Source organism: Oreochromis niloticus, linkage group LG10 (genome assembly GCF_001858045.2).
Source record: "Oreochromis niloticus isolate F11D_XX linkage group LG10, O_niloticus_UMD_NMBU, whole genome shotgun sequence".
Lineage (NCBI taxonomy): Eukaryota > Metazoa > Chordata > Actinopteri > Cichliformes > Cichlidae > Oreochromis > Oreochromis niloticus.
Genome location: NC_031975.2, coordinates 10,474,266 through 10,495,517, shown reverse-complemented (window position 1 = coordinate 10,495,517; position 21,252 = coordinate 10,474,266). Strand labels below are relative to the sequence as shown.

General features: G+C 39.2%; 1 protein-coding gene across 4 annotated transcripts; it reads right to left on the bottom strand.

The window, feature by feature from the left end:
- Positions 1–104: 104 nt before the first annotated feature.
- On the bottom strand, positions 105–21,006 carry LOC100690413 (transcriptional regulator ATRX). 4 transcript variants are annotated; one of them, XM_005471980.4, is made up of 35 exons: positions 20,710–21,006; positions 19,161–19,264; positions 19,038–19,072; positions 17,975–18,003; positions 17,719–17,843; positions 17,295–17,411; positions 16,763–16,872; positions 16,191–16,258; positions 14,327–16,089; positions 13,111–13,171; positions 9,047–9,201; positions 8,669–8,845; positions 8,491–8,596; positions 8,175–8,265; positions 7,826–8,011; positions 7,520–7,664; positions 7,193–7,302; positions 6,214–6,357; positions 5,938–6,115; positions 5,703–5,840; positions 4,420–4,595; positions 4,218–4,335; positions 3,990–4,120; positions 3,843–3,907; positions 3,291–3,391; positions 3,048–3,204; positions 2,880–2,971; positions 2,677–2,782; positions 2,410–2,587; positions 1,891–2,082; positions 1,673–1,816; positions 1,516–1,587; positions 1,340–1,435; positions 721–849; positions 105–632 (listed from the first exon to the last, which is right to left on the bottom strand). In XM_005471980.4, exons 1-35 carry the CDS (start codon positions 20,727–20,729, stop codon positions 549–551), a joined length of 5,703 nt encoding a protein of 1,900 aa, XP_005472037.1. In that variant the 5' UTR covers positions 20,730–21,006; the 3' UTR covers positions 105–548. The 4 variants fall into 4 exon arrangements, with proteins under 4 accessions (XP_005472037.1, XP_005472038.1, XP_005472035.1 ...); XM_005471981.4 differs by having other exon boundaries at positions 3,048–3,207; positions 3,843–3,904; XM_005471978.4 differs by having other exon boundaries at positions 3,048–3,207; positions 20,710–21,005.
- Between the last annotated feature and the right edge of the window lie 246 nt (positions 21,007–21,252).

The following is a 21,252-nucleotide window of genomic DNA, read 5'->3' as shown; positions in this document are numbered from 1 at the left end:
CACTTATGTCATACATATTAAATAGTTGAGGAAAAAATCCTCTGATACAAAGCATTCGAAGTAGTCTGAAGCCTGGATAAGATGTACAAACACTGACCTCGTTATTTGAAAAGTCATATTTAATGATCAATACCATCAATATGTGACAAGAGATAAGGAAAATATAAAAGGTCCACTTTAAAGCAAGAAAAAAAGAAAGTGTCTACTATATGACTAATTTAATATAGAAAAGTATTAGAAGAGTTAATCAATCAACAGGTCAAGGATTAAGGCATGTACCAGTGTTCACAAGTTAGCTTTTGGTAGCAGCGTAACAGCCAAGCAGCTGAACAACTACACAGCTTCTCCATAAATCACATCAACAAAAGATGATAACGTTTCCTGTGAAAATTAAAGTGCTAAACCAAAGTGACACCACGCTGGCCAGTTGTTTAAGTGCTTTGGAAGCTCAGTGCAAACTACTCTTGTAAAACATTCAATCTTCTGGATGAAATAAGTAATAAAAGAAAAACTATGAATTTCTCCTCCTACAAAGACAATTTTCTTGCTCAAGTCTGTCCAGGCTGCTTCACAGTCATCTGAGTCGCATCATTTCTTCGACTGTTCAGTATGCTTTGTATTCTGAATGTGAGCTAAGAAGGGGAATAATAGAAAAAAAAATGTATATTAGTACAATAGTATGTACACACAGGTGCACTCACGGGTGTACAAATTACTTACCGTTTGTTGCTGTCCAAGAGCGTCTCGATAAAAAGCATGTAAATGCTCCTGCCTCTTCAGATCGTATTGTCTCCAGACCTCAGCTTTGCTCTTTACCTCGGCCTCAGGTAACTGGGGGTACTGCTGCCGCTGTAACAGAACATTTTGAACTCAACTTAGAGAAGTTTGCATTGTGAGTCGTCTGAATTCTGTTATTTGCCACTGCCTTGTGAAAACGCTGGGTTTTAAGTTGATTCAGGATTGGCTGATCCTGTTAGTGCAAATCCTATTTATTCAGTGACTCAAAGCCACAAGAGAATATGAACAGCCAAGATAAAATTATTAACCAGTGAACATAATCCACCATCAGAAACACTGTGGAGCTGGAGGACAAAGAGAAGTGTTTACTGACATTATCGACACAAAACAGTGGCAAAAACGGACCGACATTCATAAAAAGCCCAGCATGGCACTGAATGAATTCGATTTTTTAGAAGTACAGCTATGCAAAAGATTTTGCAAAAGATGTTTCAATTTTAAAGTGAATTAAATACTTTTTTAAACTAACATAAATCAACATTTAAAGAACTTTATTTTCCTTAAAAAATGCACATCGCCATAGGACTTGAGGGTCACTCACCATTAGAAACATGTATTCCTCAACAGTGTGAATCCTCATTTTCTGCAGTGCCATGAAGGTCAGTGAAACAGTTGTTCTGCTTTTGTTAAGCAGTTCCTGTAGAGACATTTGTACTTAATATATAATATAAAACACAAATATTACTAAACAGTGAGGATAGAAAATGACAATTATACCAATAGCTGCTCATTGGTCTTTAAATCCAAATCATCTTGGTGAGAGGTCTCTGGAACACTGGCTGGGTGTGACTGAGTAAAGACAGACAGTTTCATTCATATGCATATGAAGTAAAAGGCTGGGATAATCAGTGCTTTAATGTGAGTAGTCCTGTACCTCAGCTTCATACTCATCCCAAGCAGCTTTCCGTTCTGCCTCACTGAGCTCCTCGTCTTGTTTATGGTCCAGCAGGGATTCGTGCTCATGGTAAGTCACTATGTGGTCTTTGCAGTCTTCTAACAGCTGTGCCAGAACTGTATCCTGAGAAACAAACGAGAAGTTATCTACTGCTGCAAAATCTAACATAAAGACTGTAAGATTAAGACTGTCGTTACCAGTGGCAACACAGAAGCCGGTCTCTTGCTTTTCTTAGAGTTTGGATCGTTGAGCAGGTCTGGCTCGAATGTGTAAAGTTCAGTCAGCTCATGAAAGGTGAAGTGTCTCTCAATCTGCTGCTGATCTACTACTCGGAAGGACAGCGACTGCTTGGTCACCTGACGATCATAAATTTTCTCCTCCATGGTGCCCTGAAGATGACAACAATCACAATAATTAAATAAAAGAGTTGCAGCTGCAAGAATTAGTCAATATGAATTTCAAAGCATTTCGCATCGCTTTTCAGTTTACGTCTGATGTCATTTTAATTTGAAAAGGAGTATTTAGTGACCAATCTTAAAACTTTCATCTGTTGATGTAACATGTGTAGAACATACAACACTGGCCCAGTAGAAATGAAGCACATATGACTATTAAACAGTGCAGTTTCTTCTAAACTACTAGAGAGGCCACAACTGACTTAAGGACAAGGCTTTGTGGAGCTCAAATTTTCTAAATAAAAAAAACCGTAAGCTTACCTGGGCCAAGAAGCGGTACACAAACACTTGTTTCAGCTGACCAAAGCGGTACACTCTGTAAATGCTCTGGATGTCATACGAGGGATTCCATGAAGCATCAAAGATGATCACCCTGTTAGCAGCCACCAGGTTGATGCCAAGTGAGCCAGCTTTTGTTGAGATGAGGAACAATCGGCCGCTAAAATAAAGATTATTCAAATTCAATCAGAACCTTCTGTTATATTAGTGTACTCCATATAAAAGACGTGACAATGAGATATTCTTTACCGGACATTTTCAGGATTGTTAAACTCATCTGCCCACTTCTTCCTCAGTGTAGCACTGGTGGAACCATCAAAGCGGTAATAATCAACATTTTTAACCCAGCTGCCCGCTGTTAGAATTTAAAAACATGGGGGAAAAAAGCACAAAAATGTAAACAGGCATTTCCTCTCCCTCATTCTTTTCCTCTCCCATTAATAGAATACTACCTTTGAATGCTGATGGGTCTCTGGCACGGTGAGAATCCGCAAGAAAATCCTCAATCAGGTCTAATGAGATCAGCGACTGACTGAACACAATCCTACAAACACATTTATGACATTAGACGCTGGCAGACCACTTGTTTAAATCTGCTTCATATCAGAAAACAAACATACACTTTATCCTCCAGTTCTTCAGCCATTCTCAGGATCTCAAACAAGAGCACCATCTTCCCTGAGTGCTCCAGGATTTTGGCATCTCTTTCAGAGAGAAGATCCTTGTACCAGCGCTCATCGGGACTCGGAGGCTTCAACCTGATGGGTGCGGTCTCGACTGCTAAAGACATAAAATGGGGCAATCTGTAGCACATTTCACAAGCTATATTGTTGGAGTATTAGTGGCATGCAGAGCTTTTATACCTTCCACTGTTTGGACAACTTTGAAATCATCAATAATCACTGTGCTGCTGTGAGTGTTATTCCCTTCTTGTCCTTCGTTCTCTTTCATTCCTTCACACCAGCTAAAAATAAAGAAATAAATATAACCATTGTAGCATATGTATACATGTTCAACATCTCTTCCTGGACGAGTGGACTAACCTTGATGAAACTTTGCATAAACATTGCCTAGGGTACTTTGACTACCAAAATCTATATGGCGTATACAAATATTCTATACAAACTCCACAATCACATATATTAGTGACACTTCTTTTGATATCGTTCTATACTATTCTATACTCTTGTTTCTTATACCAGAGTTTATACACTTCCTGTCTACACAACATCCATTTTTCAATCTAGATTTATGCATCGTGTTTCCTTGGATAGCCAGTTGGTCTACAATCTGTATTTGTTCCACCACTGCTTGAGAACACCTCTTAAAGGAAAGGTCTTTAGTATTCCCATAACCCACCAGAAGTCCTTAAGGGTTGCTTTAGGCTTTAATGAATAACAACTTAGAGGTCTTACCCCTCAGCCTCAGTCATAGGGGTCTCTGCATTCTTGGGCAGATCTGCTGCTTTACCTTTACTCTTCTTTGCAAAAAAAAAAAAAAAAGAAAAACATGTTATTTCAGACTAATGAGTAATCAACATGCACTTATGGAGATCTTTCTACCTTTTTTAATTTGCTCAGGTAGCTGAGCTGAAGGCACCACGGATGAGTCCAAATTCGGCCGAGGACCTGAAAGTCCTTGAACAGGTTTGCTCCAGGCCTCATCTTTTTGCTGTTATGTAAGGAGCTTACACCTGGAAAAAGCACAACCATCTATAAACTCTTCAAGTCCCAAAAAAAAAAAGAGACATCTATTTTAGGTTTATTTTAGTGCACCATACAGATTCGCACCTGTGAAATGGTCAAGGTAGTATCGGTATAGATTATACTGAAGTGGGGAAACCCTCACTGCCAGCACATACTCATACTTCGGAGGCAGAAACTGTCGAAGCTCCGAGTAATCTCTTCTCTAAGGAAAAGACAAACACAGTATTGTGAGAGCTGGAATATAAATGCAATGAAGAGAGCATTCAGATGTTCTTATTATTTTTACCTGTATGCATCCGCCCAGTACTGAATGCAGTACATGTGCTCGCTTCTTCATGATTCGGACATCTTTCGGGGTGGAGTCAGCGCACTGGCCGTTCTCTATGGGGTTGATGAAGCGGTTTCTGAATTCGCCCAGTGACCCCAGAAGGTTCTTCTTGATGAAATTGACCATGCAGTGGTCTGGGAACAAAATATGTATTCTCAATAGGATTTCTAAACAAAATAACTAATAGATTAGGCTAAAAGCTTTTAGACACTGAGCACATTGTGAAAAACAAATCAAAATTCAGAGTTTTTTGGATGCAAATTTGTCACGTCACCTAAATAAACACTGAAAGTGTCACAATTTGGCAGAAGATTTGTCCTTAAAAAACGCACTATGGAAAAAAGGAGTCAACATCAAGCGATGATGAGCTGATCCTGATGTTTCTAAACACGAAAAGGAAAAAACAGAGATTCTGGGTGTGTTCAGTATTGAAGAGGAGGCAGCAGCAGGGAGAATTTCATGGTTTGGTATGACGACCGCTTTCAGGATGTCGGCGGAGTGGTCATTTGAGGAGGCAGAGAAATCATTTCAGAAATCATGTCAATATATTCAGTACCGTGGTACGTTTTTGAGCAAGCACACTTGTTGCCAAATGTAGTGGCCTGATTGGTCAGAAAAAAAAGGGAAAAATCAAGCCTGATCTGAACTTTTGTAGTGCCAACACTATGTTATACTTTGACTTGAATCCACATAACAAAATGAAACAAATAAAATAAGTCAAAGCAGAAAATCAGTAGCTTGGCATCAACAAAGGCAGGAAATTCTGGATGTTGTCATGTCTGTTGTTGATGTTCTCAAGTGAACAGAACTACAACCAGAACTTGAAAGGTGTGATATAGTACTGAGCAACAAAATAAAGCAAACCAACCACAGCATTCAGAGATGTTAGCAGTGGGTCACACCTGCTGCATAATGAAGGAAGTGGTTGTGGAAGAGCAAACAGACACTTTGCAGCATAGCAAATTAAGAGCTCTCAAACTTGCTTTGTTTCCAGGTCAGAAAAAAAGGTTAAAAGCATCAAAACCAAACTACGCAACTGGCTTCTAAACACAAATAAAGGAAACAAAATTTGATGACTACAATTACTACAAATCCTGTTTAAATGGGGACACTTGAGAGAGTAACTCCACCATCATGCACTCACTTAAACTAATTATAAAGCACTACAATTCCAGTGTTTCTCTGTAATCACTTTAGGACTTCATAGCCACAGTTATGATGACCTAGTGCTGCAGACTTACACTCAACGAGGTTGTTCTGCAGTGGCGTGCCAGTCAGCACCACTCTTCTTTGAGTTTTGATGGCATTCATAGCTTTGGAGATATTAGAGCCATCATTACGCAAGATGTGCCCCTCATCACAAACCACAAAGTCGGGACCTGAAAGGAAAAACAACATCAGATTCCATGAGCAAAGGCACAACACCTAAAATAGAAAGTCTTTTAATAGTAGCATGCCATAATAAAGTCACTGGACCTGGATCCACAAGTGTGCGATAAAACTCCTCCTTCCACTCGTCGTTGTTGATTTTACAGTCTAATGACAGGATGCGGTACATGTCATACCCCATTATCATCACACCTCCGTCTCTCTGCCACCTCTGCAGAGCTCTGAGTCGACCTAAGGTATGTTTCATTGTAGCCAGTTCTGTCACCTGTGACCAAATAAGGACATGTTGCTGACACCATATGATTTCTGGCCTTGTTTATATATATATATATAATTTTAACACTTTTAAATTCGTTTGGTTACCTTGACTTTATCTTCCCCCATGTTGTTTTGCCATTTCTTGAACTCACTGACCCAGTTGAGGATGGTATTAAGCGGACACACAACCAAAGCGGTTCTAAATTTCAGTTCTGTTGACAGCAACACTGTGTGGAGGAACGTTACCACCTGTCAAATGAGACAACTATGAATACGACACATCCAGAAGTACTGTCCCCCTCTAATGGATAAGTTCATTTAAAACAGACTGAGATTAAGTGAAAAACTTTCCTGTAGTATGACTGACCACAATTTTCATTTCTTTTTTTCCCCAAATCAACAAATCTGCATTCACTAGGCTAAAGAAGAGAGGGACCATAAAGCCCACAGTGTGTCAACAGTACACAATTCATAAGTCAGCATCCGTGATGGTATAGGGGTGTAAAAGTGCACATAGAATGCATAAGTCACCATAATGTTGAGCAAGACATACAGGTTTTAGAGCAACATTTACTGGCATCCCATTTGAAATCTTTATCAGGGAAGTTCTTACTTATTTCAGTAAGACGACGTCAAACCACATTCTACATCTATTACAAGACCATGACTGAAAGCAAAGAAGAGCTAGGCGGCTAAACTAGCCTGAAACAGTCCAGGCCTGTCACCCAATGACCCATCAGAACTGCTCAGAAAAATAGGAAACAGCAATTTGCTAAAAGAAAAGAAAAACATCTCACTGTCTCAAGGCATAAAGTGAGCAGATATTTTTATATTTTCAATAAAACAAATACTCAATTTCAGCATTTGATATGTTCAGTAAATAAACATAAATAAATGTTCAAATACATAAATAAAAATGACTGCAATCTACTTTTCTTGACATTTCACACAGTATCACAACTTTCTGAAAAGACTGGGCTGTATCAAAAATGTTAGCAGGGATAGAAGATAATCTTTGGTTCAGGGAGTGCTTTGTGATTCTGTGCAACGAGCATATTAAGGGTGGATGTGTGTGTGCCTTTACCTGCAGAGTCTTTCCGAGGCCCATGCAGTGTGCCAGTACACAGCCTGATCCAGGAGAGGAGTTGGCCTTCTTCACAGACTCACAACAACTATCCCAAATAAACTGGACGCCTGTTGGGGAATGACATTGTGATTAGGTTTTTGGGGTGTTTTTAAATAAATTTTTAAAAGCTAAATACAATTAGCTCATATTAGACACAAGTTTTAGGAGAGATGTGGATTTCAAACACAAAGTCTTAATGAACACAAAATTAAAAATGTATAATTAATCTAACGGCACTAAGCATCAACATGATTGCAAAGCAAAACACAAAAGGCAGAAACTAACCGTCCACTTGGTGAGGCTTCAGTATTGTGACCAGGTTTCTGTGCACCTGAACGAGAGGCTTCTTGGTCTCCTCATCCTGATCCAGGACCAGCTTGGTTGTGACGGGACACACCACTTGAGACAGCTCATCCTCTATGACAATGATCTGCAACGCAAACAAATATGTCCTAAAAAGTTTCACTGCCACTAGCAAACCGTTGCATGTGCTGTGTTCGGTGTCCTTGATCTACAGGTACAAGGCAACTTATCAGCATTTCCTGCTGTAAACACTGATTTCTATTGCTATGGTGAAGTTTAGTGCAGTACCTCTCTCCTGTCCTCCATCTGTTGATCCCTATTTGCCAAACGTTTGCATCTCTCCTCCTCCTCTCTCAGGGCTTCCTGGGTCTCAGCACGAAGGTTTTCATCTTCAATAATTCTGCGAATCTTTTTGCGTCCTTTCGGGGTGACTTTATTTTCGCTGGCCTCCTCAGGTGCATCCTCTTGATCGGTCTGCCCAGAGAACAATCCAACAGTCAGTATGTCAATCAGGCATTTTTTTTTTTTTTTTTTTTTTGAGACAAGGTTTATGGTATCACACATAAACAGGCCTAGATAAGAAGAATAAACACACAAATTCATAAAGAGATAAAAGAGATAGAGGATAATTCGATACCTTTTCACTGCTGGAGTCAGACAACAAAATGTAAGCCTCTTGTGTTTTCTTTTCGTAATCATGAAGCTTATCCTTCACCTTTGTTTTTGCTCTGGAGTTAAAAATAAGAAAGTATGTTTTCAAAAAAAAAAAAAATGCCATTCTGTGCCGATCAGGTTATCCAGTAAATCTAAAACTACTAAGCTGCTTGCTCAAATCTAACCTTTGTGTTCTTCTCTATATTATTTTTAGGTCTTTACAATTTGTGCATTGGCACAGTATAAATTTAACTGAATTGAATGCTGACTCTTATCAGTGGAGGTTGAAATAAACATACTTTTTGAGCCCATCTTCACCAGCCTCATCACCCGACTCGCTCAGCTCCTCGCTCATCCCAGCATCTTCATCCAGCTCATCGCTGTCGGCCTCACTTTCACTGTCTGCTTCACAGAAATCAAAGTCAGACGAGATACACATCTCCCGTTCCATCTGATCACTGTCTAAGTTATTCTTACAGCTCTGATTTTCTTTCCTGGCTCCTCTTTTGCGCTCCCGTTTTCCCTCTTTGCTCTTCGGTGCATCCTTGTCATTTGATGTTCCCTCATCTAAGGTAAGTTTGTGACGGAGGAGGTGGTGCCTGGAGATGGGCTCATCAAAGTTGTTGTCAGATGAATCTTCGGTTACGTCTTCCCCTGTATCAGAGACATATTCTATTATTATTTATGCCCTTAAACCAACCCAAGTGATATAACAGCCCTCTGCCACTGGGATAGCTTCACAATTTTGTATTAATCTCATAAATGAGATATTGGTTAAATAAAATCTGGAAAATCTATTTATAAGAAAATGCACAAGATTAAAACTAAACTTGTAATACTAAGAAAAAAACTTACCATCTTCATCTGTTCCATTATCGTCATTGCCTCGTTTGATCTCCTTGTCACTCAGTGAATCAGATTCAGCCTCTTGTGTTTCTTCATCTGAAGAGATATCATCACCCGAGGAGTAGTCGGATTTAATTTGGGCCAATAGCAATTTCTTAGCGATTCTTTCAAAAGTAGAAGAGAAGGAAAAGGCACCTGAAGTTCATTTCATGAGTTCAGTTTCATTGTCTTCAGCTTGGATATTGTTACACTTATTGTTACACATTACAACAAAATATGGTAACATTTGGGCTATATTACACAGAAATGATCATTTAAGTGCTCAGCTGCCAATATTCCACAAGCTGGTGGCATTAAAAAGAAATCAGCTATATATGGTGAGTCACTTCTAGTCGATCCGCATTATGTCTTTAAGTGATGAGGCCAGTTTGAAGCTCTTGTAGTTGCTTCACAGACCAATTAAAGAGAACTGCCACAACACTGAAAGACATATTCAAAACATTAGTATAGAAAGCAAAAGAAAAACGAGACAGAGGCATTTTTAAGAGTAAGAATTTATTACCACAAACATGGATTCTTCACACATAAAATCAAGGACATTCTCCTCTCGATAGTTTGTTCGCCCTTTGGAAATCGTAACACTTTTCTTTCTTTTTTTCCCTTTTTTTTTTCTTGCTCGAGTCTGACAGACATATGTTTGCAAAAATGACATTACGTTCATGTATTCCACTCATCCTTTAAACTGTGACAGCTCTGATTTCAAGACCTACAATCTTTCGAGGCAACCAAAAGGGAATATAATCATGATTCTACCAATTTTCTTGAAAAGGGGGACAAATTACACGTGGGACACAAAAACAGAAAATTACTGTACATAAAGATTTACTTAGAATGAAACATTTACTTTTTTTCCTACCCCAGGGGGTATCACATTTCAAAAATGGCTGAAACTGCAGTAAAACTCACGTAAAAAAATACTAGTTTGAAAAAAAAAAAAAAAAAAACCATGTAAAAAGTTCACTGTTTTAATACCATGTGGTGTTTTGAAGAATATATACAATAAATAATCCTTTTAAACCCCATCTATGTGGACCCAACACTTTACATGAGACGTGTCTGGCTCGGGTTTGTCTACTGTATCCCAATTCAGCCATTTCTCCCACAGGCTTGACCCCGATTTCAAGTAGGCTATAATCCAGGTCAGTGGACATCGGATAACTGCCACTTTCACTGACACTAAATCCAACGTCCAGTGAGAACTTATTGTTAAGGTACACACAGTACAGAAATGTTAGACGACAACAGCAGGAACAGATGAGAGTTGAGTCTCATTTGATATGTTTCATGTTAGAAGAAAGACGCAGCAGAAAGAGCAAAGACACTGAAATGAAAATGAACACAGCCACATGCGACGTTTTAGCCCAGTAACTACAAACAATGTAAACTTTACATTTCTGCTGACCGTTTTCCCCAAGATAAAGTTGCACTACAACTACACACAGACGTCATGTGATGCTATTCATGTTGATAGGAGGCTACAATATCCCAGATTTAAGTGACTGTCGCCTAACAGCACTGCATTCACTGCTGTGCTGTCAGAAAATCCGCCCTGAAAAAAACATGAGAAAACAAACAAGTCACATCAATAAAGACATAGTGTAAACTTGGTTGCTTGTTTTTTGTACTCTAACAACTGTTTCACAGCCCACTCTCATTTCAGATAAGGTAGAAATGATCACCAATTGTAATCACTGTTCTGGAATAATTGTTTTCATCTGCTTTACGTGAGTAAAAGCACAAGTTAGTCACCTGTTAAGCAGGATTTAACTGGCTGCAAGTTTCAGTCATTACGTTTAATGGTCAGCAGTAATGTATAGTCTGTGTATAGAAAGTGGGCCAAAACATTAGAAAAAGCATAGGCGTGGCTCTAAAGGACACTGCATAGCACATACATTGCTTTGGAGAAGAGTAGGCCAAATGAAGAAATTTAGATGTGAGGTGTTAAATTAGAGGGGAAAAAAAAGGAGATTAGGATTCATCTCTGATTGCACTTCATGGTAAATCTTAGCTACTTCAATGGTATTGCACAAATGCTGTGCTATTACTCTGGGCTTAGCCTCCAAGAGCAGTAATCAAATTTCACTCACTTCCATTGGAAAGGGTTGGTATCAGAAAGCTCGACAGAAAGATATTAACAGAGGTAAAGAGGTGGAAAATGAGTGTGAGACGTAAGATAATCTCAGTCAGAAAACCAAAATAATACTGAAAGTATTCAACTTCTTCAAACTCAGCCTCTACTCCCTACCAAACTGCATGCATATATGTAATAGTTTCCAGAGCTCAAGAGAACTGACTGGATTTCTAGCTTTTATTTGAGACTCCTGACAAACTGAAGCAAGTAATACCTGCATGTCCACACGCTTTGACTTAAGTCATTGAAATGAGCACTCAGGGAAGCAAGTGAGTGTCAGGCTGACACAAAACCTGCTCCAAAGTGCATTAGCTGTGACTGTGGGTGTCAGCAGTGCAGCAGGATTTCAACTTGGTTCGAGATGAAGTAAAAACTTAATAAAAGCTCAAAGACTCCAATTGTTGGGAGTCTACTGACTTTCAAAGAAGGCTGACTACATACCAGATTACAGAGGTATTATATCAAATTAGATTGTCATTGACATCGTGATGGCTGAGTGTAAACTCCAGAGCCTTGAAGGTGCATCAAACAAACACTTAACTATCAAACATGTCAATGAAAAAAAGCACACATTACTTCTACTGTAGCTGGTGGTTAACTTACCACAACTTGCATAAAACCCAATAGCTGGTTTGGAGGGGTGGGTGGGTATCCTCAGTTCATGATACTGTTTTGAGGTGAGGGCTGTGGGAGACTCTGAGAACTGTTTTGAAAGCTGCTAAGCTAACAAAAGTTTGCATTTTTTGTTTGTTGGACTGTGAGAGGAGCCATGTAACAAATCGTGAGACTTACAGACGCTCACAATACCATGAAGGTAATTACACTTGGGCACTTCTTTCAAAGTGCAGCAATAAAGTAAACACTTTTATAATGCAACAACTATGTGGTGTCAAATAAAAACCCATTTGTGACGTTCAGGTCCTGTGCTGAAGAAAAATTACAAAAAGGGACTGCATGCATCAAACTTTTGGGCCTAAAATTATTCAGAAGCTGAATAAATTAAATCTAAACACATGTACAGAGCCAGGTACATTGTCTCAGATCAGTTTATTCAAAAACCAATCTTTTTACCATTTAGCAATCAGCCCACAATTGAATGCTCACACCACAACTGTGACCATTAAAGCTAAGAGCAGGTATTCAAAAAAAAAAAAAAAAAAAGGTGAAGCATAAAATTTTTAAACACCTTTTGCAACTCTGCAAGCATCGCTCCCCATTTGTAATATAAAACAGAAAAAGGTTTTGATTAAATTATATTGTTTTAAAAGTCATAATATGTACAGATAATGTTGCTGGCAGGTTTCAAACTTTATCCTTCACCTGGAAAATAACAACACTCCATTTACTTGAGTTAACAGTGCCACTCCATGTTGCTTTTGTGTAGTTTGTAAAAAACACAGAATGAACATCGAAGCTCACTTTAAACGTATACTCACAATGAAACCACACCTGTACTCGTGGTACTCAGGTTAAGCTGTACGCCAAAACAAGCTTCACTGTTCGAATGTATACTTTGACCTCCTTCATTCAAGTGGGTCTCTTAACATCAGCCAAGTGTCCCAGGGAGAGAACGCAGGTATGATATAAGAAATAATACTAAAATGTTCTTGCATTTCCAAGTGTACTAAATAAAACAAAGACAAGCAGATTACGTTGCTTATCAATAACAAAGCCCGCGTCCCGATTTTATCTCTAGAATGTGTATTTGATCGCTGGGGCCCTACTGCAGCTACGTTTGGGTCGTGTTTGAATTGGCTGTAACTGCGTCCTAATGACATGGGTGTTGCTAGACTTTGCGCTGACGTCAGGATTTGAAGTTGCAGCCTTTCTTCCACACCTAACTTGCTTTACAAACTCTACATCCGGGCTTTTTGAACCGTACCTATTTTCTGGATCATCGTCATCTTCTGCTGCCCATGAGGGCCCAAACTGCTCCTCATCTCCTACAAGAACAAATATTCAGAAACATGAATTTCAAAATGAAATTAAGTATGATTCATGATTCATGACTAATCACTAATGACACAAAGTACCGGTAAAACTTCTTGAGCCATCACTTATTTCTTTATATTTTGCTATGAAAATGGAAAATAGTTTAAACAATTTACTGAAACATGTAAACATACACGGTGACACAATATAAAAGCAAAAAAAATGACCACTTTTATTCTTCAACACCATCTTCAGGAATAGTTCTACTGGCTTCTTAAAGGACATTCAACATTGGATGTTGGCTGCCTTTTGGTTTTTTTCTCTATCAATATAATGTCACACTACTTCAACTATTTTGAAATCCTCTCTCTGGGGAGGCCAACCCACAACTGACAGTGTTCCACTGTGTTTTTTTCTATTCAGATATGCTTTGACTGCATTGGCAACACCACTGCCTAAAATGCAGCTTCACACCATGACAGAGCCTCCACCATGTTTTTAAGAGGACCATTTCTCATAGTTTCCCTTCCTTCTTGACAGCCATTCTTCCACTGAGACCATTGCTGATGAGGCACTGGTCCTTTTTCAGGTCTTTACTAGATTTTTTCTTCATGCTTCCTAATCTCATGACCAAGATACTGTTCATCTGCTGTAGATAGTTTCTTTTAGGCCTGCCACTTCTTGTTCTGTCCTTACACTTGCCCAGTTTCCTCAAATTTTCTACTGACATGCTGAATGCCATGTTGAGATACATTGGTTTTGCCCAATAGCTCTTTGGACATCACTTTGTTGGTGCAAAAATACTATTTTATGTTAACTTTGGCATTTTTTGTGCAAAAGTAATGGGAACAAATGATGTGTTTTTGTGACAAGCTGCTACTAACAAAGTGCCTAAAGATACAATTTAAAATGGATTCTTTGCTAAGTTCTCTGTTATGTGACTGGTTAGTTGACTTTTTTTAAGCTTAAATGATTCATAGATCAGTGGTAAGCAGCTCTGGTCAGGTACAAGGACTGGATGAAAAATGAAAAAGTGAAAAGGCAGCCAATGACCTTCAACAAGCCTGAAGAATTATTGCCGTCTGACTTGTTGGAAGTAAAATATGAAGAATTAGGGGGTGGCTCAAGACTTTTGCACAATGGATCTAGACACCTGTAAAACTCACCTGACGATTGGTGGAATGCAGCTGCTCCTAATAAGGCCACATCTTCTGTGATTGGCTTCATCTTCTGATCACTTCCATCGCTTCCAGAGTCATCGTCATGTTCGTCTTCACTTGATGAGGTCGATGAATCCATTGCTTCCTGACGAGATTTAGTCTTAGCGTCCTCACCTTGTATCCTACTCCGCTTTCTAGCCACACCCTCCTCTCCTCTCTTGACAAGATGAGGCTTCCCTATTGACCTCAGCGTATTTAAGTGTTTCATTTTCTTTTGCGAGTCTTGCTCGTCGCTAGAGGAGTCCGTCCCACTTTCACGGTGAGCTTTGACTCTTCTGTTACTTGAGTCGGCCTCAGGGGTGCGATCCAGTATCTTGCGCTTCTGCCTAATCTTCTCTGGTGAGATTGGAGTGTTCTTATTAAGCCAGAAGAGACATTTTTTCGCCACTTTATTTGGCGACGCTTTACCACCATCCTCATCACTCTGGGGTTCATCGGAACTTTGTGTCATCGCTGCTCGCTCAAGCAGAGCAGCAGGGACTTCATCTGAATCTGAGTCGTCTCTTGTCCTGCTCAGACTTTGCTCTTCGTTTTTTTTAGCAGGCACTTTGTTGGGGGCCTCTTCAGCGTCAGAGTCGCTGTCACTGTCTCCTACTGAAAGAGAGGTTTTGGTTTTCACATCACTTGGTCGGCGCAAAGGGGTTGTCTTCACCCGAGGAGAACGTCTATTGCCCTGTTCTTCTTCTAGATACAGAGATGCACTGGAGTTGTCATTGCTCATCTTGCTACCACTTGTTTCTTCATCTTCTGATACATGTTTTTCCTTTGACTTCTTATCTTTCTTTCCCTCCTCAGTTTTGGGGGGCGCAGATGACGGCTCCTGCTCCATAGCTACAGGTGTAAGTTGTACTACTAGTTTTTTAGTCATGTCAACGCCGCTTTCAGTAGATTTCAGGCCAATCTTTTGTGTTCTCTGTCTGGCTTTATGTGAACCTGAAACCATCTCCTTGCCAGGACAGTCTTGTAGACTCCCATCTGCAAAGCCCTTGGAGTCAGAGTCGTTATCGTCTAAATGTTCAGCTGCCAATTTCTGCAAGTCACTCAAGCACCTGTCATCAGGCATGTCTATCTCTATTTCTGCTTCTGTTACGAGTCCATCAAAGTGGTCGCTAAGCAGTTTTTCCCAACTGCTCGATACATCCAAATCACTGAATTCTTCCTTAAGGCTATCCTCCAGTGCTGCTAGGGATTTCCTCAAGCCTTTAACTACTTCCAAAAATGAGTTCAGGTACCTAGTGCGAACACCAAGTGTTGGTTTGTTTTGTGTCACAGTATGAATGAAATTGACAAAAGTTTGGTTTAAGGTATTTGTTGAGTCCACTAAATGTTTGGCCTTTTTGGTAATGTCCTTGGAAATCTGCAGCATGCTGTAGTTGAACACCACATTTCCATCCATACCAGTGTGATCCCATTTATCCAGCGAAATGTTTTGAGGTGAGTGTGGCAACATGTTGAAAATCTCAGACTTCCCCGGATCGACTCGACTCCTCTTGCGCTGCTGTTGCCACAAACGTTCCATGTTCTCAAGGACACTGTCACAAGCCATGACCAGGTCAAAAAGAGGTTCTGGGCTACACACATAGCAGTACCATTTGCTCTCCAAGATGCCCGACAGTTCCTTCCTTCCCAGATTTCTTAAAATGCACTTCTTACAGAAAGCATTGCTACAGAAATCGCAGCAGATCAAGTTGCCTCCTTCAGCACACCATCTGCACGAGGGAAAAACAGAGATGATAAATGCGGCTGACAAAAGTAAGTTAATGGAAATGTTAATATTTCAATTAAATGACTGAATGCTTCTAAATCTTGCCTGCACTGCTCATCCATCCCGTCACAATCCTTGCTGATGTCATCACTTGAGTAATAGTTGTAGCAAGACTGGCAAAACAAAACAATTAATTAGAAACAGCTCTGAGAAACTTATAAACACTAAAAGGTGAAAAATATAATTCTGTTGATGATATCTATATACTTGAGGTCAGGTTTTTTAATGCATCTTTAAATATTTTTTCAGTTTTGCTATTGTGTTCAATCAGCCATCAAACCAAAATGGTGCATGACAGTAGTTTTATTTTTGTTTTATTGGTATTAATGGCAAGAAGTCACCCACACAAAGCCAACAGAATAAACACACTTCAACAAGACAAATTATGAGCTGCACCACAAATAAGGACCAAGGTTTAAAAGAATTAAAAACACCTGATACTGCTGATGATGTTCATGATTAACAATCAAAAAAATCCAAAGAATATAAATATAGTATTTAACAGCACAAATTTATGTATGCTTTTCTGTGCTTTGGACTTACTGACTATATTGTTCTGATAACGTTCAAAAAGTGGGTGAAATAAAAAATTCTGGTATATCAATAAGCAGACTCACCTTGCATATAAGGACTTTCAAAACTGGATGGCGATACAAGGAATCCCTCCGGAAGTGGTTAACTTGTCGGCCACACGCAGTGCAACTCACAATTCCAATGTGTTCAACTCCTGGGAAACAACAACTCCATTATTAGCAATTACATGGTTATAAATAATGGGTTGCAGGACTGCTTCTCTTGTTGCATCTTTACGTACACCCAGCACATTTTCCTGGTAAAATCTACAAGAGCGAGATCCCTTACCCGGATATAAAACCTTGTGATAGGCAGTGGAGATAAAAAGTGAGGCACTGCAATCTTCAAAGTAGAGTGTCAGAGGGCTCTCTTCCAAAATGACTATTTAGATACTAAGTGAAATGATATTTTTTTTCATATTACTTTAAATACTTGAGCATTTCTCCCTCAACCGTTAATAGAAAAGTACCCTGATACGCGCCTTCTCTTTGTGATGTGTATCAGATTTGATTCTTTATACTGAAATTTCTGCCTGAGCATTAGCTAGTGAGCAATTTCACAGGAGTAGTAACTGACCTCCACGTCTTCTTGAAAACTCTTTCCGCATTACGCTTGATTTCCGGCTGCGAAACTCCGGGCCCCTGAAATCATCTCTGCCATTGTCGACTGCTTCAGGCCTGACCAGCACAGTGCCTGTGCAAACAAAACGTAATCATACAGTTCCATCGTTATTAAATATAAAATTACAAATCCAAAACCAGTTACAGACTTAAAGATCCTGCATACCCTATAGGCACTTCAGCACATTTACAATGACTAAATTTTGTTAATTTCATCATAAAGTCAAAAGGAAACATACATATAAACATGAAGTCCATCAACAATATACTCTGAATGAAACATTAGCCCACTTTCTAAGAAAATGTTATGATGGAGTATAAAAAATTATATTTAGTGTCAAAGTAGCAGTGTGTGTGCAGTCAACAACTTTAACACCTACCTTTAGGCAATCTAGTGATATCAAGGTGACCATTTGCATTAACTGGTCCAAGAACCAAGTCCTCACTTGCATTTGAGTCCCCAGATTCATCCAATCCAGAGTGCTTCATGACAACTGAGGGCTTTCTGTAACATCAGTCAAAGAGAAATGACCTATATTTAACAAGGTTTAAAAACCTACATGGACAGCAAAAAGGGAGATGATGCACAGCACAAATTTTGTGGTTGAAATACTTTTAAATAAACAATAAACTCACCGCCTCGAGTACTTGCCATCAGCACCAGCCTGCAAAACGAGATGGTTTGTTTATTTAGGCTGATGGTCATCATCGTTTGCTTTGTGTTGAAAAGTATCCCAAAGGGAAATGCAATAAAACATTTTTCTGAGTCTGTGAGTCATTTGAATAGAGCATAAGGACATAACATAATTTTCATAACACTGAGCAAATATGTTTTACAGATACAACCAACCTCCATACAGTTAGACTACTACTCAGATGACAGAAATAACTGAGTACTTGAGAGAAATTGTGACAGATTGCCAAATTGTTAAGACTATTGCTATTCATAATAAAACAGCAACAGAAACATGCAAGTGGATGAACCGTCTCTATGATTCTTTGATACAGACAATGTGTGTGACGTGTACAAGAAAAGAGTTTAATCTACTTGACACACAAGAGGTCCAGGAATACATAACTGCACTAACAATACATGTCTGTTACATTTGCTACTGCAGGTGGCCAAAATACTCTGAGAGTCACAATCTGGAAACACATCAGCTGTTGTCTGATCCTTTCGCCTATGGGATCAGTAACTAGTGTTTCAGAAGTTCCACTGTAGCCAGTGGGTGTCAAGAAAGGCCAAGACTTCCTTTTCCACTTGCAGGTCAAAAGTCAAATCTCAAAATCTTAAAAGTCATCAGATCACAGCAATGTTCTCAAGTGCAATCCAACTAATGGATCCTCATTTGCCTTTCACACCCACTACCAAAGCCTACTCAAACACTACTGGTCAACACTAATTGGACTACATGTAGACTACACACAGAAACCAAAAGTTTAACTGAGGACATCTGCATTTCGAATGCACATTTTATAAGCTTCAGTTATCCACTTGACAAATATTTTTTATTTGTCTCTCTAGATTAGGTTGTAGATCGAGTCTGTGTTAATACATTTTGGAGAGGGGCTGCTGATTTTACTAAATCCAGATAAAACCGTTAATGGCACCATTAGTGCCACCAGTGTACGCAACATGACGAAACACTACAAACACACTTACTACACTGACATGTGTTTATTATGCATGTTCACTTACCTCTGTCAAAGTAGAACAGCACCTGTTTGTCAAACCTGTGAACAAAAGATCAGTAAAAAATAAATTGGTAATGCATGTAAACGCGTTTCCATTAGTCATGGTTAGAGTGATTAAAAGACATACCATCAGCATCCTCAACTTTTGCTGTGCCACTGCTGTCCTCAGTGGAATTAGCCAAGTATTCATGAAGTTTGTTGACCAATACATTTAGCTTGCTGCTAGAGTTGCTACAGACAGAAGGGAAAAAAAAGCAGGGCAGTGTTTATTTGATTAAACAAAACAATTCGGATTATACAGTGCTATGGAAAAGTATTTGTCAACTTCCTGCTTTCTTAGCTTAGACAAAGATAACCAGAGTAAATACTAAATGTACTTATTTAAATGATGATTTCATTTATTGAGGGGAAAAAAAAGCTATCCAAACCTACTTTGACCTACATGAAAAAAAAATAACTGCCCTTTAAACCTAGTAATCGCCTTTGCCACTGTTGGCATCAAGAACTGAAATAAAGCAATTGTGATAACTGGTAAATAGTTTTTCACATCGCTTTGGAGGAATTTTGGCTCAGGTTTCTTTGCAGAGTTGCTTTAACTCCATCACATTGGCGGGTTTTTGAGCATGAATGACCGGTTTAAGGTGATGCCTGTCTCAATCAAATTAACTAGGTCACTCCAAAACCTTCATTTTGGTCTTCTTGAACCATTCACTGGAGGATGTCGCAAAACATTAGAAGTGGCTTTGTAAAAACTTTTTCCACACAGGGCCAGGTAGCTTTGTTCACTTAAAAATTGAAATCATTTAAAAACTGCATTTCGTATTTTGCCAGATTATCCCAAACAATTATAAGAATTCGTGGGGATAATCTGGCTAAACTGCATAGAAGTACTTACTTCCGTTTTAGATAATGATAACCTATGTTGTGTCCAAAACGTATTCGTTTATACCAGCTTAACATGCAGTATCTTAATTGTTGCTTGCTTGGGTGTTGGTGAGAAAGTCTTAGATGTATTTTATTTAGCCACTTGGTGTGAGGTTTTTTTTGTTGTTTTTTTTGCAATTATTTAAAGTTTAAACTAAAAGGCTTTACACTCCCCTGATCAAAATTAGAATTACAAATAACTCACTATCCTGATACCTTTCACATGAGCCAAAGGCCCAACCTAAAATCTACAAGTAGAGCTAACTAGGTTATCATGGTATGAAGGCTACTTTCTGATGCTCCCTTATTCACAAGTGGTCACCACAGCTTGTTTAGATTGGACAGATTTTTAAGCCTGATGCAACCACAAAGAGACCAAATTTTCCTCCCGGGAGCGTACTGTAAATCACTGCACTCCTTTGAGTTCAAATTATTAGCCAGCTTGTGCATTTTACGTTCAGCTCCTCCAAAGTTAGCTAAGAAAAGGCTTCTAGTACTGTTTACGGAAAGCCACGTTTTTCGATTTATATAGTCTAATGTGCTGTCCTACCTCTATTACTATTATGTCACTACTAAACTAAACTAAACTAAACTAAACTAAACTAAACTTGAACTGGCCAGGGTATTATTACCTATACGGTCATTCTGGTTTGAATAACAGTTAGCTAACTCTGTTAGCAAGTGGCTAAGCTAGCTCGCCGTTATTCTTGCTAGCAACACTAAACAAGCGCACTGTAGACCGCCGGTTTTACCTCAGCGTCACTGCAGACATGTCGCGAAGCAGCTGAACAACCGAAATCGTTCAAGTTTTTACACTTTCATAGTACCAAAATAATGTGGCAAAAATGTGGCGCTCAATCTATGGTGCACATCACATCGCGCACACCCGCTACTGATGAAAAATTGACAACAACTGAACCGCAATCCATAGCCCGTCTACAGATCTATTTCGCCTCTTTTTTCTCTCTTTTTTAATGCGTACGAGTGAGCTGTCGCTCATTATCGCCATCTGCTGCCATGGCGTGTGCATACTCAGTTGTATTGTTTTCTACGGTTATTCTACGGCATGGTTTCTCCCTTTGGGATCAGGGTCCAGCCCCCCTTCCCTCCAAACCCACCTAAGGGAAGTTGAATTGGATGAGCGTAAGAAATTGTATGAATGGATGGAAGGATTTAAGTGAATTTAAGTGAGTAATGCTCATTTTCAGCCATTTTTAAATTACTCTCCAGCTCATGTTTTTCAGTTTTGTAACAAAAAGGTATTAAATCTTCCTATAGGGTGTAGTCTGTCTGTC

Excerpts from the sequence above, each read along its gene's own strand:
- LOC100690413 (XM_005471978.4), bottom strand. The coding sequence starts at position 20,729 with ATGTCTGCAGTGACGCTGAG. Across the intron at positions 7,665-7,825 it reads AGATGGAGGACAGGAGAGAG|ATCATTGTCATAGAGGATGA; the intron begins GTACTGCACTAA and ends TTTGCGTTGCAG. Across the intron at positions 633-720 it reads CTCTTGGACAGCAACAAACG|CTCACATTCAGAATACAAAG; the intron begins GTAAGTAATTTG and ends TCCCCTTCTTAG.